At 53.5% G+C, this 16583-nt stretch overlaps 1 protein-coding gene across 2 annotated transcripts; it reads left to right on the forward strand.

Moving 5' to 3' along the window:
* Nucleotides 1–3601: 3601 nt before the first annotated feature.
* Nucleotides 3602–16583, forward strand: GATAD1 (GATA zinc finger domain containing 1). Of its 2 annotated transcripts, none has more exons than XM_051853340.2 (5): nt 3602–5707; nt 5945–6070; nt 7519–7578; nt 11050–11233; nt 14917–16583. In XM_051853340.2, the coding sequence occupies exons 1-5, from the start codon at nt 5069–5071 to the stop codon at nt 14949–14951; spliced, it is 1044 nt and encodes a 347-aa protein (XP_051709300.2). In that variant the 5' UTR covers nt 3602–5068; the 3' UTR covers nt 14952–16583. The 2 variants fall into 2 exon arrangements, with proteins under 2 accessions (XP_051709300.2, XP_002713853.5); XM_002713807.5 differs by having other exon boundaries at nt 15090–16583.

Genomic DNA, 16583 nt, shown 5'->3' on the forward strand with positions numbered 1-16583 from the left:
ACCTGGGGACCCATTAGAGTCCCCACACAATGATTTCAAAGAAGCAAGGCTCACTTAGGACAAGGCGGATGCTGGTTTTTCTGGTGGAGATGGTGATGTCAGTTGTTTCCATGGTGTGGAGAGATCGCTACTGAGGACGGCAGGCCGTGGAGCAGCGGTGAAGGGCCTGACTCTAGCTGCCTGGTGGGAGAAGTCAGATGACTGGGGCCATGGGCAGCTGGTATGAGCCCCTCTTCCTGGGAATTCTAGACAGGGAGAGCAATGTGTGGATGAGGGGTTGATGCTGAGTATAGGCCAAGCTCACTCATTCAATTGCTCATTTGTGACAGCTACAGGGAAGGGGCGGAGGAGAGGCAGAAGCAAGGAGGAAAGCCCACAGTGGGCTGGAGGGAGCCTGAGCAGGGAGGGTGAGAAATGACTGCATGGTGCGTTTTCATGAGACATAGCCTTAGTGCAGCCATGATACTGCCTCAGTAGTGTGTGGGCCAGAGGGTTGGGAGACCCCACAGGAGGTCACCTGTTGAGCTTGCTTTGCACACTGTGTGCCTTTTTTTTTTTTTTTTTTTTTTTTTTTTTTTTTTTGACAGGCAGAGTGGACAGTGAGAGAGAGAGACAGAGAGAAAGGTCTTCCTTTTGCCGTTGGTTCACCCTCCAATGGCTGCCAAGGCCGGTGCGCTGCGGCTGGCGCATTGTGCTGATCCGAAGGCAGGAGTCAGGTGCTTCTCCTGGTCTCCCATGGGGTGCAGGGCCCAAGCACTTGGGCCATCCTCCACTGCACTCCTGGGCCACAGCAGAGAGCTGGCCTGGAAGAGGGGCAACCGGGACAGAATCCGGCACCCCGACCGGGACTAGAACCTGGTGTACCGGCGCCGCAAGGCGGAGGATTAGCCTAGTGAGCCGCGGCGCCAGCAAGACTGTGCACCATCTGTTATCTTTGTAAGCTTCAGCAGCTCTGTAATCTGCTGGTACACCGTGCTCTCACAGCTTAGGCACCGCGTCCAGTTTGTGTTGTGCCTCCAAGTTGCCCAGCCCATGAAGAACTGGGGAAGGGACCTGTGCGTGGTAGGGACAGGAGCAGCTGAGTCTGTGACGGAGGTGCCTGTTTCCACCTGCTGGCCTCCACATTGCAGCCTGGCCAACAGTAAATGTCTCCCTTTCTGCTTCCTTCATATTTCTGAGTCCATCCTCTGGTGGGTAGGTGGTCTCAGGTGGGCTTCCTTCCCACAGGAGGAGGTTAGCAGAGGGGGAAGGAAGGAAGAGCTACAAAGGGAACAGCTATGGTTTTTTTTTTTTTTTAATATTTATTTATTTGAAACAGTTACACAGAGAGAGGAGAGGCAGAGAGAGAGAGAGAGAGAGAGAGTCTTCCATCCGCTGGTTCACTCCCCAGTTGGCCACAATGACCAGAGCTGCGCTGATCCCAAGCCAGGAGCCAGGAGCTTCTTCCAGGTCTCCCACGCAGGTGCAGGGGCCCAAGGACTTGAGCCATCTTCTACTGCTTTCCCAGACCATAGCAGAGAGCCGGATCGGAAGTGGAGCAGCCAGGATTTGAACCAGCGCCCATAAGGGATACCGATACCGGCACTGCAAGTGGTGGCTTTACCCTCTACACCATAGCGCCGGCCCCAAGGGGACAGCTATGTTTAAGGCTTTGGGACATTTGGGTGGGTCTGAACCTGATTCTCAAAAGATGGCTGGGTTTCAGACTTGAAGCCTTGGGAGGAAGCACACTCCAGGCAAGGACAACGTCCTGAGCCAAGGCCCCAAGTGGAGCCAAGAACACAAGCTCCACACGGAAAGTGCCAGTTGCCTGGTCAGGTTGCGACATGGAAGGTGTGGGAGAGAGGGCGCCTTGTAACCTCCTGAGGCAGGAGAGGAAAGGTTGATGAGAATGACCTCTACCCTGCGTTGGCTTTTTTTTTTTTTTTTTTTTTTAGATTGACTTATTTATTTGAAAGAGTTACAGAGAAGGAGAGAGAGAGAGAGAGAGAGAGAGAGAGAGATCGGTCCACTGATTGGCTCTCAAAATGGCTGCAATGGCAGGGGCTGGGCCAGGCCAAAGCCAGGAGCCAGGAGCTTCATCCAGGCCTCCCAGGTGGATGCAGGGGCCCAGGGACTTGGACCATCCTTCTGTGCTTTCTCAGACACAGTGACAGGGAGCTGGATCAGAAGTAGAGTGACCGGGACTTGAACCAGTGCCCACATGGGATGCCGAGGCTGCAGGCAGCGACTTCACCCACTACGCTGCAGTGCTGGCCCCACCTAGGCCGGCAGCCCTGACCCTCCCTGCAGGTGCTCAGGTTTCACAGCATCTTTCCTGTCCAGGTCCCACCGTCTCTGTATTTGTGGGTGTTTATCGGCAACTCAAGTTAATTGCATTTCTGTATTTTGGGGGAAAAATTAATTAACCTGATTTAAATGATTCTGTGTCAGGAGTGTGAAAAGTAACTTGACCACAGTGTCTCATTGTGGGCTATGGTCTGGGTGTGTTCCTCAAAGCCACATGTAAGAGACCTGACTGCCGATGTGATAATACTAAGTATTAATCCTCTGTCCCTCTCAGGGTGTGCATTAGCAGGAAACTAGAATCAAGCGTGAGCTGGAATTCGAATCCATGGACTTCTCTATGGGATGTGAGTGTCCCAAGTGGCACCATAACCACTGGACCAAACTCCCACCCGTGTCGGGTCCCTCCCTCCCTCCCTTCCTTCGTCTAACAAATTAATGAATTAATTAATTAATTTGTTGTGCTATTTGAGAGGCAGAGAGAGTGCAAGAGAGAGTAAGAGAGAATCTTCCATCTGCTGGTCAATCCACAAATGGGTACAACAGCCAGAGATGGGCTGATCTGAAATCAGGAGCCAGGAGCTTCCTCCAGGTCTCCCACGTGGGTGTCAGCATTTGGACCATCTCTGTAGCTCTTTCCAGGCACATTGGCAGGGAGCCGGACTGGAAGTGGAGCAGCCAGGACTTGAACCAGCACCCACATGGGATGTCTGCAAACACAGGCAGCAGCCCTACCCACCACACCACAGTGCTGGCCCAGGTTCTGTGTCTTGGTCTGAGAATTAAACTAACAAGATTAACAGGAGAAAAGTATCACGTTTTATTTCATATTTTATGTGCACAAGAAACTTTATGAGGAAATAAAGAAGACTAATAGAGGCTGTTAGACCCTGAAACTTATATACCCTTTAAACAAAGAATGATCAATTGTGGGACAGAGCAGGTTGGGGGAAGGCTAGTAAACTGTGGGACCATGACTAGGAAATACACAGGGGAAACCAGGGGAGAATAGGGTTACAAATTGTAGTGAGGTTTGGTTTGCGGATTCAACTCAGCATCAGCTCTGTCTCTGACAAGACTATTCTCTTCCTAGAACAGGGAGCACTTGATGCCACTCCATTGCTTTCAACCCCAAATAGCACATCAAGATGGCTTATCGGGCAAGGGCGTGCTCGGAGCCTCTCAGTATTGCTCTGACCTTCGGCACTGCTCTCCGCGCCTCCTTCCCCTAACACCCAAGGGTGGCATTTCCTTTTACTGTTGGCGAGACAGACTTAGAGTGAAGATGACTGAGCCACAACCCTTTGTGCTCCAGTACCCTGCCCGGAGGCGGTGTCCAGAGAAGCTGTGATGGCCGTGGTCTGAGTTGCAGCTCTTCCATTGATCATCAATTAATAGTAAGCAAGGGTTGTAACTCACTCCAGGGTTGTTGTAGGTCCCCAGCCATTGCACTCCAGGTTCTTGCCCCATGTGAGAAAGAACTCTAAGCAGAGACGTGAGTGCAAGAAAGGGAGCAGAATTATGGAAAGAGGCGGAGAGTATACATTCAGGTGTGAAGGAGAGATGGGCGCCATGAGGAAAATCTAGTGCCCCCCTCAGTCCAGCAGTCCCCTTTATTGAGTAGCAGGTGACGCCCTAATTGAATGCACAAGTGGGTTGGGGCTCCGCGTGTGTGCTGTCCTCTGGGAAGCTTTCATGGCGTCTCCACGTGGCACTCAGTGTACACTTACCTATCCTGGCGTCTTTGTGCGGGAGGAGGCTGTAGTGCATGGTGGGAAAGCACGTGTACTGAACTGGCATGCGGGGGGCGGAGTCAGGGGTGCTAGGCTAAAGACGGAAACTGTTGGACACCCCTCAGCCCCTTGGTTCCCTGACTGCCTGCCCAGCCCACACCAATGAGCACTAAATAAGATCTCCTGATGTCACAGTTCCAATAGATGCCCCCGCCCACAGCTATTTTTTAAGATCTTGCCAGCGATACCACGTTTAGGAAACCCAGGATCATGAAGAGGGTGTGTACCCACTGTTCTGCCAAGTGAGGCTTCTTTCTCCTGGAGGCCTGTACTGACCAGCGTTCTTAGAGAGGTGGCTTCTCTGGGCCGTGCCGCAGGTTAAGCCACCACTTGCAACACCTGCCTCCCATACTGAGCACTGGTTGGAGGCCCAGCTGCTCTGCCTCCGATCAAGCCGCCTGTTAATGCACCTGGGAAAGCAGAAGATGGTCCAAGCATATGGGTGGCCACTACCCACGTAGGGTACCGGGCTGGAGCTCCGGCATCCTGGCTTCAGCCTGGCCCAGCCCTAGCTGTTGTGGCCAGCTGTTGATTCTCCAGTGTGGTCCTGGGTCTGCAAGGTTGCAAAACTGTTTCCCAACAACAGGAAGTTGGTTGTTCACCTTGTCTACCCTCTCACTGGTATAGTATTCAGAGGCTAGAGGGCAAATGGGGTCATCGCACAATGGCTAAACACTGTGTGCATGCCACCTCAGGCTTGGAAATGTCCCTCTTAACATCTGATACCTAAATGTCCATGAATAGAGCCCACATAAACAAAAGCAATGGGGAAGGGAGGGAGGCAACTGATAAATTTATTTTCAACTGACAAATTTTTACAGAAGGGTCCTGAGTCAGACTGCCAGGTTCAACAAATAAAAATACAGGACTCCAGATAAATTTGAATTTAAGATCGACTACTACTGCATCGGATGTAGTCACACTAAAAAGTTATTCTTTTTTTAATGTGAAATCCGATTTTTACCGGTCATCGTGTATTTTACTCGCCAATGGCAGGCCTTCCTAAACCAAAAAGCTTGAGGCCCGCTCCCCCTAGTGACAGCAAGCTGAACTGCAGAGAGCCCCACTTCCTGCGGGGCAGCACTTCCGGCCAGGGGCTCGGGCTGCCTGCGCGTCGCCCCGCCCCTGGCCGGAAGCCGCTGGGGGCCGTGGCCCGGCTGCCCTCGCTGGCCAAGCCCCGCCGGTTCCCCGGGCCTGGTGCTGCGTGCGGAGCCGGCGGGACGCGCGTCCAGAGGGGAGCGGCCCGGGCCCGGGCCCTGCGTGGGCAGCCCGGCATCCTCGCCCTCGCCTGGAGTGGCGGACCGACCAGCGGGGAGCCGGGGCCGGCGGCCGCCATTCCCGTGTCGCTGCGCCCTCGGGGGCCGCCGGAGCCGGCAGCCATGCCGCTGGGCCTGAAGCCCACCTGCAGCGTCTGCAAGACCACGTCGTCCTCCATGTGGAAGAAGGGCCCGCAGGGGGAGATTCTCTGCCACCACTGCACGGGCCGGGGCGGCACGTCCGGCGGGGGCGCCGGCGCGGGGCCGGCCGGAGCGACTGGGGGCGGCGGCGGCGGCGGCTTCGGCGCGACCACCTTCGCCAGCACGTCGGCCGCCCCTCCGCAAAGCAACGGCGGCGGGGGCGGCAAGCAGGTGAGCTCGGCGGCCCGTCCCCCCGCCCGACTGCAGCTCCGGGTAGAAGGGCGCGAGGAAATCCCGAGCCCTTGCGCAGCCCCCCTGGGTGACGAGGCCGAGCGAAGGCTGCGGGGTCAGGTGCGGGGGCGGCGGCCGCGCCCGGGGCCTTCCTGGGCTCGGAACGCGGCGCAGCAGGGAGAGGTAAATGGACGCAGGGGAGCGGGCTCCTGGTAACTGCGTGCTTTGTTTACGCAGAGTAAGCAGGAAATCCACCGGCGGTCTGCTCGGCTGAGAAACACTAAATACAAATCCGCTCCAGCGGCCGAAAAGAAAGTGTCCACCAAAGGCAAAGGGAGAAGGCATATTTTTAAATTGAAAAACGTAAGTCGCGCGTGGACGGTGCCCCTGGCGCGGCGTTGCGTGTGCGCGCACCGTGCGTCCTGCCTCTGCCTGCGGGTCTCGCCGTTGCGCCGGCGCTCTGCCCTGGGAGCCCGCAGGTGGTTCTGGGGAGAGCCCAGGCTTCTGCACACGGTGGCCTCTGCTGCAGGGGGGTTGAGTCTAAAAGAGCCGGCAGTGTGGCTGTCAGTTGGGAGGGCGTGCTGCTCGGAGTCGGGGCTGCTCCACCTGCATTGATGGCAGGACTAGGGCTGGGATGACGGAACCCCGGAGTCAGGAACTCCATCCTCCCGTCCCACGTGGGTGGCAGGGACCCAGACACTTGAGCCGTCGCCTGCTGCTTCCCAGGAAGCTGGAAACAGGGGAGCAGCTGAGGCTGGAGCTGGCACTCGGATACGGGATGGCCGGTCCCGCTGCAGCTTAACCTGAGCTGTAGCACACGCCCATTTTTTTAATTTTAAAGAACTGGACTGTGTTCTCTCTGATGAGTTCATTATCCGTGTCTGCATTCCAACCAACGTGGATTTGGAGAGGCGGTTTCTGTGTGGCATAGAAGCATCTGTTTCCGTGTTTTCGGCGTCAGGCAGGCATTCAGCGGTTGGTGGAAGGTGGTGGATTCCTAAGAATGCCCAAGAAAGCCCTAAAGCTTTAGTTGAGGCTGGCTGCACAGTTGCTGCCCCTGAGTGTTGTCGCCAGCTCCATAGTTGGGACGGAAAAGGTGTCCGGGAGATTCGGACTCTGAATCCGCTGCACTGTTTTTATAACTTATGTTCTTTTTATTTATTTATTTATTTTTGACAGGCAGAGTTAGAGAGAGAGAGACAGATAGATAGACAAAGACAAAGGTCTTCCTTCGGTTGGTTCACCCCCAAATGGCTGCTACGGCCGGCGCACTGTGCTGATCCGATGGCAGGAGCCAGGTGCTTCTCCTGGTCTCCCATGGGATGCAGGGCCCAAGCACTTGGGCCATCCTCCACTGCCTTCCCGGGCCACAGCAGAGAGCTGGCCTGGAAGAGGGGCAACCGGGACAGAATCTGGCACCCCGACCGGGACTAGAACCCGGTGTGCCGGCGCCGCAGGTGAGGATTAGCCTAGTGAGCCGCGGCGCCGGCCTGTAACGTACGTTCTGTTGTGCTCAGGCTGCTGGAGCCAGTCCGTGGTTGTGGTGGGTGTGTATGAATCCGGAAGGGCTTGTGTCAGTGGCGGCAGCAGAGGCGGAAGCTCTGAGAGTTCCTCTGCAGTTTGAGCCCCGTGGTAGCACCCAGGCTGCGTGACCGCGCCGCCCAGGCATCGGGTGCCATTCTGTTGCTGTTCTGTCCCCAGCAGCAAACGCTAGTGTTCCTCAAGCCACGGACCTTCGCGTACGGCTGGAAAAATGCTTGTGCACAGACGTGTTGTGAGCCTACTGACGTTGACGTTTTCGCTTTCCGTAGCCCATCAAAGCTCCCGAGTCGGTCTCCACCATAATCACTGCAGAGTCCATCTTCTACAAGGTGAGCTCCGGGGGTGTGGCATTTCGGGGTCTGAGTGCTGACCGAGGGCGCGGTGTGGGAGGTGACGCTTGGTCCTGACCCACGTGCACGGAGCCCTAGGCAGCTCAAGTGGCTCTGCCCTTCGAGTATACTTTTTCTTGTTAGCCCACAATCTGTATGGCTAAAAACAAGTCTGTATGCAGACAGACACCTCTATTTCCCGCGTTTCATACATTGCTAATAGTGAAGAGAGTGGCCAGCGTCTAATGCCTGCGTGCTCTGTATCGGTGCTGAGCTTTATTTCAAGGTCTGCTCTATGGGCTGGGTGTTGTTATCCTTGCTTTATGAGTGAGCACCCTAGGCACAGAGAGGCGTACTAACTTGTGTTAGGTCACGCGACCCAGCGAGTGAAATGCCAGCGCCTGACTGCACACCTCACAGTGTTAGCAAGTGGCTGCGCGACTGTGCTAGGACCAGACTGTTCCTTCCTGTATAGAAGAGGGGTCGTAGATGGTAACCGTCTTGTCGGTCGAGTGAGCTCACGGATATTCAGCATTTAACAGGGTAAACCCTCCCATCTTCAAACCTCTCCATACTTTCCTTGCTGGATGAACAAGGACTTGATGGTCAAGTCCAGGATCCCCGGGAATTGTGATAACAGGTCCCACCTGCCCCTCCACCAGTGTCTTTGTGACGTGTGTCTCAGTGGAGAGTCGCGGGGGACTCGCCATCCCAAGTGTCAGTACTTGAGCAGCATGCGTTAAACAGTCATGGAAGCGCACGGCCCAGTGAAGCGTCTCGAGGGAGCCACGTGGGACCCGTCCGGGACGATGGCCCAGGGTGGTGAAGTGAGCTCCCTGGAGCATGCTGGGAGAGAGGCTCTGCAAGCTTGGGGCGCTGTGTTGTGTGGATGCCTTTTTTCTCTCCCAGCAAGCAAGGGGACGCCTTAGCTCAAGTGGCTCAGGCGTGTTTGTTGTGACATACGTGTCCTCAGCGCATGCCATTAAATCACTTGCCATGTGCTGTTGGACTCAGTGTCACTGAGACGTCGTCTTGGCATCTCAGTTCCACTTTCACACTACTACATATTTTGGATGAAGAGTCATGCACGTGTGTTTGAGGGCCTGTGCTAAACCAGTGCAGTCATTTGTAATTCGGGAGTAGTGATTATACCGTGGACAAAGCATTAGGTGACTTAGAACTTGCCAGTGGTGGCTGGGAGAGAGGACCAGCTGATGATGGTCGTGAGCCATCAGTAGCAGGCCCACTCGCGTTGCCTGAGCCGTCATCATGGTCCAGACGTGACAGTCCCTCTCAGACCCTGGGTTAGGGGCATGCTGGGAGAGCACAGGCCTGTCGGCCATTCCTGTTGCAGCTCGGTTACTGCGGGTCTTCAGATCATGTTGAGGGGGAGGCACATACGCCAGCCTCTGTTCCAGAGAACACAGTGATGAACCTCACTCCGTTGGTGTGAGTGAGGACGGTGTGACCTGTTGAGCACTGCACACACGTGAGGGAGCTCTGAGTGTCAAGGGTTTAGAGCAGCCATTGTGGATGTCCAGAGATGAGACGAGGGACTGGCGTGTGGCACCACAGTTCAGCCGGCACTCGGGATTCCGGTAGCCTGTATCAGAGTGCCTGCTTCTGAGACCTGGCTCCTCTGTTTCTGATCCAGTTTTCTTCAGTGCACACCCTGGGAGATAGCAGGTGATGAGACCAGATGAAGCTCCTAGCTCCTGGTTTCAGCCTGGCCGTGGGCTGTTGGTGGCCATTTGACGAGTGAACCAGTGGATGGAAGATTTTCTCTCTCTTCCCTTACTCCTATTTCAAATAAAAATGAAAACAAATTTAGCAACTTGTAAAAAGATTTGTTTATTTGAAGTCAGTTATAGAAAAGGAGAGGCAGAGAGCGCAAGTGAGCGCATGCTTCCATCCACTGATTGACTCCCCAAATGGCCACAACAGCCAGGACTGGATCAAGTCAAAGCCAGGAGCTTCATCCAGGTCTCCCACGTGGGTGCAGGGGCCCAAGCACTTGGGCCACCCTCTGCTGTTTTCCCAGGTGCATTAGCAGAGAGCTGGATTGGAAGTGGAACAGCTGGGACTTGAACCAGTGCCCATATGGGATGCAGGCGCTACAGGTGGCATGTTTTTTTTTTAAGATTTATTTATTTGAAAGAGTTACACGGAGAGAGGAGAGGCAGAGAGAGAGAGAGGTCTTCCATCTGCTGGTTCACTCTCCCAATTGGCTGCAACCGCCGGAGCTGTGCCAATCCCAAGCCAGGAGCCAGGAGCTTCTTCTGGGTTTCCCATGCAGGTGCAGGGGTCCAAGGACTTGGGCCATCTTCTGCTTTCCAAGGCCATAGCAGAGAGCTGGAGTGGAGGTGGAGCAGCTGGGACTAGAACCAGCGCCCATATGGGATGCTGGCGCTTCAGGCCAGGGCTTTAACCCGCTGTGCCACAGCGCTGGCCCCTACAGGTGGCATCTATCTGCTGTGCTACAGCATCAGCCCCTAAATAAAAATTTTAAGGAGAGATTGTTTGATTGAAGAGCCAGGGAAGAAGATGTGAATGGAAGGCAGAGGTGTAGGAAGCATTAACACAGGATGTGTGTAGCTGCGTTAGTTGTATATAACATGGATAAGACACAAGGCCTTGAATGGCAGAAATGCCAGTAGTTGCAGCGTGGGGTGATGTGAAACACAGAGAGCAGAGGCGGCGGGCAGCAGCAAGTTTAGGAAATGGACAGTACGTTGAGGGTAAACATGTCCTGGAGATATTACTGTCGCAAGAGTTTCTGTCATTCCTTTGGTTTGAACTGAATGGTATCTGTTTCCTTGGAGTAGGTGGTTGGGGTGGGAGGTGTGCAGGTCTGTTCTCAGAGGTACGCGCTGGTGTCCGGGCAGCGCAGAGAGGCCAGGGTGCTGACCTAGGAGCTGCGGCTGCAGTGTCCCCCTCAGAGCCCTTAGCGGGTCTCGGCCTTTCCGCAGCACCATGACTGTGGCACTGTGGGGGCGGCCCAGCACCCAGGGTGGCCCTCCCCGCGGCCGTGGTCTGTGGCTGTCAGCGAGGGCTCCTCCATGTGCCGGGCGTTCTGGCCGCCACGGAGGGTGCTGGGGATGCAGGAGGATGTGCAGGGTGGCGGTGGAGGGCGTGTGAAGTCTGTGCCTCGGGTTTGCTCTTGCTGTGAACCTAAAACTGCTCCCAGCAAATGAAGGCTGCTTTTCTTCAAGGCAGCACTGCTGTGATGCAGCGTCAAAGCACTTGTTTGGATGAACTCTGTTCCAGATGCAGATGATCACATACGCCTTGCATATCTGTTTCTGATTTCTTTAAATCATTTTAGAATTGGTTTCAAGCATATACACATTGACGCTGGACCATCTCCAAGACCTTTTGTTGACCACTTTAAACTTCGATGGTAAGGCGGGCCTCACTGATTCAGAGCTGTGATGCTGTTCTTCCGTGATGGGATACTCCTCTTTCTCCCAGGGTGTGTATTACCAAATTGGCGACGTGGTTTCTGTGATTGATGAGCAAGATGGAAAGCCCTACTACGCTCAGATCAGGGGTTTCATCCAGGACCAGTACTGCGAGAAGAGTGCGGCTCTGACGTGGCTCATTCCCACTCTCTCCAGCCCCAGAGACCGGTTTGATCCTGCATCCTATATCATAGGTGAGTTTGACACTCAGAACAGCTTCTTGAACTTGGCTAAGTCTCCAGTATTATACGAAAGAGTACATTAGTCTTTTTTGGGCAGTTGTGACAAAATACCACAGACTGGGTGGCTTAAGCAGTGGGAATTTGGTTTTCCACTGTTCTGGAGTCTGGAATTCAAGATCCAGGTGCAGCCAGGGCTGGTTTCTGGGGAAGGCTTCCCTCCTGGCTTATAGGTGATTTTTTTTTTTTTTTAATTTATTTATTTGAAAGAGTTACAGAGAGGTGGAGACAGAGAGATCTTCCATATACTGGGTCACTCCCCAGATGGTTGCAACGGCTGGAGCTGAGCTGATCAGAAGCCAGGAGCTTTTTCCGGGTCGCCCGTGTGGGTGCAGGGGCCCAGGTCCCCGGGCCATCCTCTGCTGCTCTCCCAGGTGTGCTAGCAGGGAGCTGGTTCAGAAGTGGAGCAGCCAGGACTCGAACCAGTGCCCATTTGAGATGCTGGCGCTGCAGGCTGGGCTTTGTCAGTGTACCACAGCACTGGCTGTAGGTGAATGCTTTGTTGCCATGTCCCCTTAGGGTTTCCTCTGTGTGTGCACGTTGTGGGAGAGCTCCTGTCAGATGAGGGTCCTGCTCCTGTGACTTCGTTTCACCTTAGTTACCTCCTGGAAGGTCCCAGCTCCAAAGGCCATCATGTTGAGGATTAGGGCTTCCCCACGGGATTTTGTGTGGGGACACAGCAGTCGGCACCAGCAACAGAAACGCGGGAGCATCACTGAGTACAAAGAAAGAGGGCTGTGCAGAAGGAGCGAGGGGCATTTAATGGAGCTGAGGTTTGAGGCCATCAGCTGTTCCAGTCAGAGCAGCGTCACCTACCCAGAAGTGATGTGGACGGGACTTTCCTGAGTGGCCGGGTGTACCGAAAGAACTTACTGCTGAGGAACTAGGATGTCTGAGTTTCTTGTAAACATATATTCAAAAATAATTTTAAAGGGGCCGGTGCTGTGGCATAGCAGGTAAAACTGCCGCCTGCAGCGCTGGCATCCCATATGGGTGCCAGTTCAAGTCTTGGCTGTTCCACTTCTGATCCAGCTCTCTGCTATGGCCTGGGAAAGCAGTAGAGGATGACCCAAGTCCTTGGGCCCCTAAACCCATGTTGGAGCCACCTGGGGAGCGAACCAGTGTATGGAAGACTTCTCCATCTCTGTCTCTGCCTCTGCCTCTCTGTTAACTCTGCCTTTCAAATAAATAAAAAAAAACTTTAAAAAAATATTAGTTTTTGAAAGAACTATTCCAGTTATTTCTGAAATATTACAGGGGGTCCGTAGGTGTCCCTCTGAATGTGGCACATGTCATCCTAGATATCCTTTTGGAGCATATCGCTGTTGACAGTTGAAATGTCAGCTGCTGCACTTTTAGGAAGTTCAAGGTTGCTAAGAGACTGACGATGGTTTTTGATGTAGACTTAAACAAAGTTACTGATTAATACAAGTTTGGAAGTATTCAAATTTTTTTTTAAGATTTATTTTAGGGGGCCAGCGCCGTGGCTCACTTGGTTAATCCTCTGCCTGCGGTGCCAGCATCCCATGTGGGCCCCGGGTTCCAGTCCCTGTTGCTCCTTTTCCAGTCCAGCTCTCTGCCGTGTCCTGGGAGGGCAATGAAGGATGGCCCAAGTGCTTGGGCCCTGCACCCGCATGGGAGACCAGGAGGAAGCACCTGGCTCCTGGCTTCAGATTGGCGCAGTGCCGGCTGTGGCAGCCATTTGGGGAGTGAACAACAGAAGGAAGATATTTCCCTCCCTCCCTCCCTCCCTCCCTCTGTCTCTCTCTCTCTGTTTATAACTCTACCTGTCAAATAAAATAAAAAAAAATATTTTATTATTTATTTGAAAGAGTTATAGAGAGAGGTAGAGACGGAGAGGTCTTCCATCCGCTGGTTCACTCCCCAGATGGCTGCAACGGCCAGAGCTGAGCTGATCCGAAGCCAGGAGCCAGGAGTCTCTTCTGGGTCTCCTACATGGGTGCAGAGGCCCAAGGACTTGGGCCACCTTCTGCTGCTTTCCCAGGCTGTAATAGAGAGCTAAATTGTGGAGGAGAAGCCAGGACTTGAACTGGTGCCCATATGGGATGCTGGTGCTTCAGGCCAGGGCTTTAACCTGCTGCACCACAGCGCAGGCCCCAGTATTCAGATTTTTAGAAGTTAATCCTGGGGCCAGTGCTGTGGCTCACTGGTTAATCCTCCTCCTGTGGCGCCAGCATCCCATATGGGCACCAGGTTCTAGTCCTGGTTGCTCCTCTTCCAGTCCAGCTCTCTGCTGTGGCCCGGGAAGGCAGTGGAGGATGGCCCAAGTGCCTGGGCCCTGCACCCGCATGGGAGACTGGGAGGAGGTGCCTGGCTCCTGGCTTCAGATCGGCGCAGCACCAGCTATAGTGGCCATTTCGGGGGTGAACCAACGGAAGGAAGACCTTTCTCTCTCTCTCTCACTCTCACTGTCTAACTCTGTCTGTCAGATAAATAAAAAAAAAGTTTAAAAAAGTTAATCCAGGGCCGGCGCCGCGGCTCACTAGGCTAATCCTCCGCCTAGCGGCGCCGGCACACCAGGTTCTAGTCCCGGTCGGGGCGCCGGATTCTGTCCCGGTCGCCCCTCTTCCAGGCCAGCTCTCTGCTGTGGCCCGGGAGTGCAGTGGAGGATGGCCCAGGTGCTTGGGCCCTGCACCCCATGGGAGACCAGGAAAAGCACCTGGCTCCTGGCTCCTGCCATTGGATCAGCGCGGTGCGCCGGTCGCATCGCGCTGGCCGCGGCGGCCATTGGAGGGTGAACCAACGGCAAAGGAAGACCTTTCTCTCTGTCTCTCTCTCTCTCACTGTCCACTCTGCCTGTCAAAAAAAAAAAAAATTAAAAAAAAAAAAAAAGTTAATCCAGGCCGGCGCTGTGGCTCACTAGGCTAATCCTCCGCCTGCGGCGCCGGCACACCGGGTTCTAGTCCCAGTTAGGGTGCCGGATTCTGTCCTGGTTGCTCCTCTTCCAGTTCAGCTCTCTGCTGTGGCCAGGGAGGGCAGTGGAGGATGGCCCAAGTCCTTGGGCCCTTCACCCGCATGGGAGATCGGGGGTGGGGGTGGGAGGCTCCTGGCTTCGGATCGGCGCAGTGCGCCGGCCGTAGTGCCCATTTGGGGGGCGAGCCAGCGAAGGGAGGACCTTTCTCTGCCTGTCTCTCACTGTCTGACTCTGCCTGTCAAAGAAAAAAAGTTAATCCTGAACTTCTTAGTTTTCCTCTAATTGCTATGCATTACCTTTGCATTCTAAGGAAAGAAACATGTAGATGATTTCTCAGAGAGAACAGCAGGGACAAGTAGTCAGCACCGTCACTCAGCTGCGGTTACATTAGACACAGCAGTGGCCTTTGCTTCAGTGGAGAGGACCCAGCAGGGTAGAGGGTGCCTCCCCTGCCTGGTCCCCGGGTGCACGCATCACAGCCAGCCTGTCTGCGCCCAGCACCTCCACCTTCGGCAAGGTCCCTAATCTCTGTCTTGCCTCACTTTCCTCCCGTGGGAAATGGGAGCAGCACTAGTGCCTCCCTCAGGGATGTGCTGTGGAGACCTGAGACTGACTTAGAGCAGTGTGGCATCTAGCACTAAATGCCGTCCCCAGTGCGCAGTGTCGTGTTCAGAATCTGCTCTCTGTTGACTCGCTGTTTTAGGGAGAAGTCAGCTCCTTACACGGTTAAAAGAGTAAATTCAGAGCAGTGCCCGTCCCAAGGTCTGATGTCAGGTCCCCCCAGAGAGCATTCTCTAAGCATCGAGCAACTTCAGCATGTTACGAAGATTGTGTATGTACAAAAGTGCATGTGCTCTTTCATTGGCTGCCTTCTAGGGCCAGAAGAAGACCTCCCAAGGAAGATGGAGTACTTGGAGTTTGTTTGTCATGCACCTTCTGAATATTTCAAGTCACGGTCATCACCTTTTCCCACGGTTCCTACCAGACCTGAGAAGGGCTATATATGGACTCACGTCGGACCTACTCCTGCAATAACTATCAAGGAAACGGTTGCCAACCATTTGTAGTTGGAAACTTGCAATGGGAGGGCGCCAGTTGGGAAGCCACAGCCCACATCAGAGGGCCTGGGCCCAAGGCCTGGCTCCCCTCCGCATTCCAGCTTGCTGCTAATGTGCACCTTGGGAGGTAGCAGGTGATGTATCCAGCACTTATGTCCCTGCCACCCGAGTGGGAGACCCAGGTGGAGTTCCGCACTCCTGGATGTGGCCTGGCCCAGCCCTGGCACTGCGGGCATTTGGAGAGAGAGCTGGCAGGTGGGAGCTCCCCCCTTTGCCTGCCTCTCTGTGTGTGTGTCTCTGTCTCTCGATAGGAAAAAAATAATTAGAACTGGATTTCCAGTTATCTTGTACTCATATTATTACAAGATAATGCCATATGTTTCTTAAATGAAATTTTTAGCTGGAAAAATGAGTAAGTTACAGTTTTTTTCCCTACTACCCGATAATCATTATCATCTTCATTGCTGGTCATTTAAAGAATTAAGAGGAATAGAAAATAATGGACTGTATTTGAGGTTAAATACTACCTTCTGTATGTGTGTTTTCACAGGCAAGGTCTGTAAAGCCCAGGGAGACCATTGACAGCAGGTAGTTTCTATTTTTTTCTCCATAATTTATTCCTAGAAACTCATAAAATGGGATTGTATTTTTCTATAAGAACAAAATATTATGGTTTAGATTTCTGACCAGCATCTTAGCCACGTAAAATGTAGCTGTGACCAATAGTGTCCATCATCAAACCACGCAAGCCTTATTCTGTGATCTAGAATTGATTTTTGGCTGCTTCAGCCATGAGTTAAGTGACTGGTGGGTGATTTTATTAGTCCAGTCTTTTTTAAACTTGTATCTGCTTCTGTTGCAAACGGGCACTATCAGTCGTGTAGTGAAACCATTTGCTGTGGACTCAGCCTGGACCGGACAGGCCTGTTGTACAGAAGTGTCCAGAATTCAGCTGCAGGTCTTAGTTCATGTGCAGGTCGATTAAGTAGAGGAGCAGCAGCGTGGGTATAGTGGGAAACGGGGTGGCACACACGTGCCTCTACTATCCCGGTTTAACCAGTGTTTTCAGTCCTGGAAAATTGGTCAGGGTCTCATCTGATCATAACAATTTTGAGCTGAGGCACCATTCAACTGTTAGCCTTTCTGCACTGGTTGGTTTGTATTTTGGGAAGAAGTAACTGTAGACAGCTCTGTGTATATAGGTGCGTTTCTATTCATAACAGCTAGAGTAAAATTGACTGTAAATACCTTTGTATATAATTTCCTAAATGCTGTTGTTCACAATTTTGGATTAAAATGTGTTTTTCACCAA

This window comes from Oryctolagus cuniculus, chromosome 16, assembly GCF_964237555.1.
Source record: "Oryctolagus cuniculus chromosome 16, mOryCun1.1, whole genome shotgun sequence".
NCBI classification, from domain to species: Eukaryota; Metazoa; Chordata; class Mammalia; order Lagomorpha; family Leporidae; genus Oryctolagus; species Oryctolagus cuniculus.

What these genes read in the sequence shown, in the direction of transcription:
- GATAD1 (XM_002713807.5), top strand. Translation starts at nt 5,069, where the DNA reads ATGGCAGGCCTTCCTAAACCAAAAAGCTTGAGGCCCGCTCCCCCTAGT. An exon ending in GCGGCGGGGGCGGCAAGCAG is followed by an intron (nt 5,708 to 5,944) that starts GTGAGCTCGGCG and finishes TTGTTTACGCAG; the next exon opens with AGTAAGCAGGAAATCCACCG. An exon ending in ATATTTTTAAATTGAAAAAC is followed by an intron (nt 6,071 to 7,518) that starts GTAAGTCGCGCG and finishes CGCTTTCCGTAG; the next exon opens with CCCATCAAAGCTCCCGAGTC.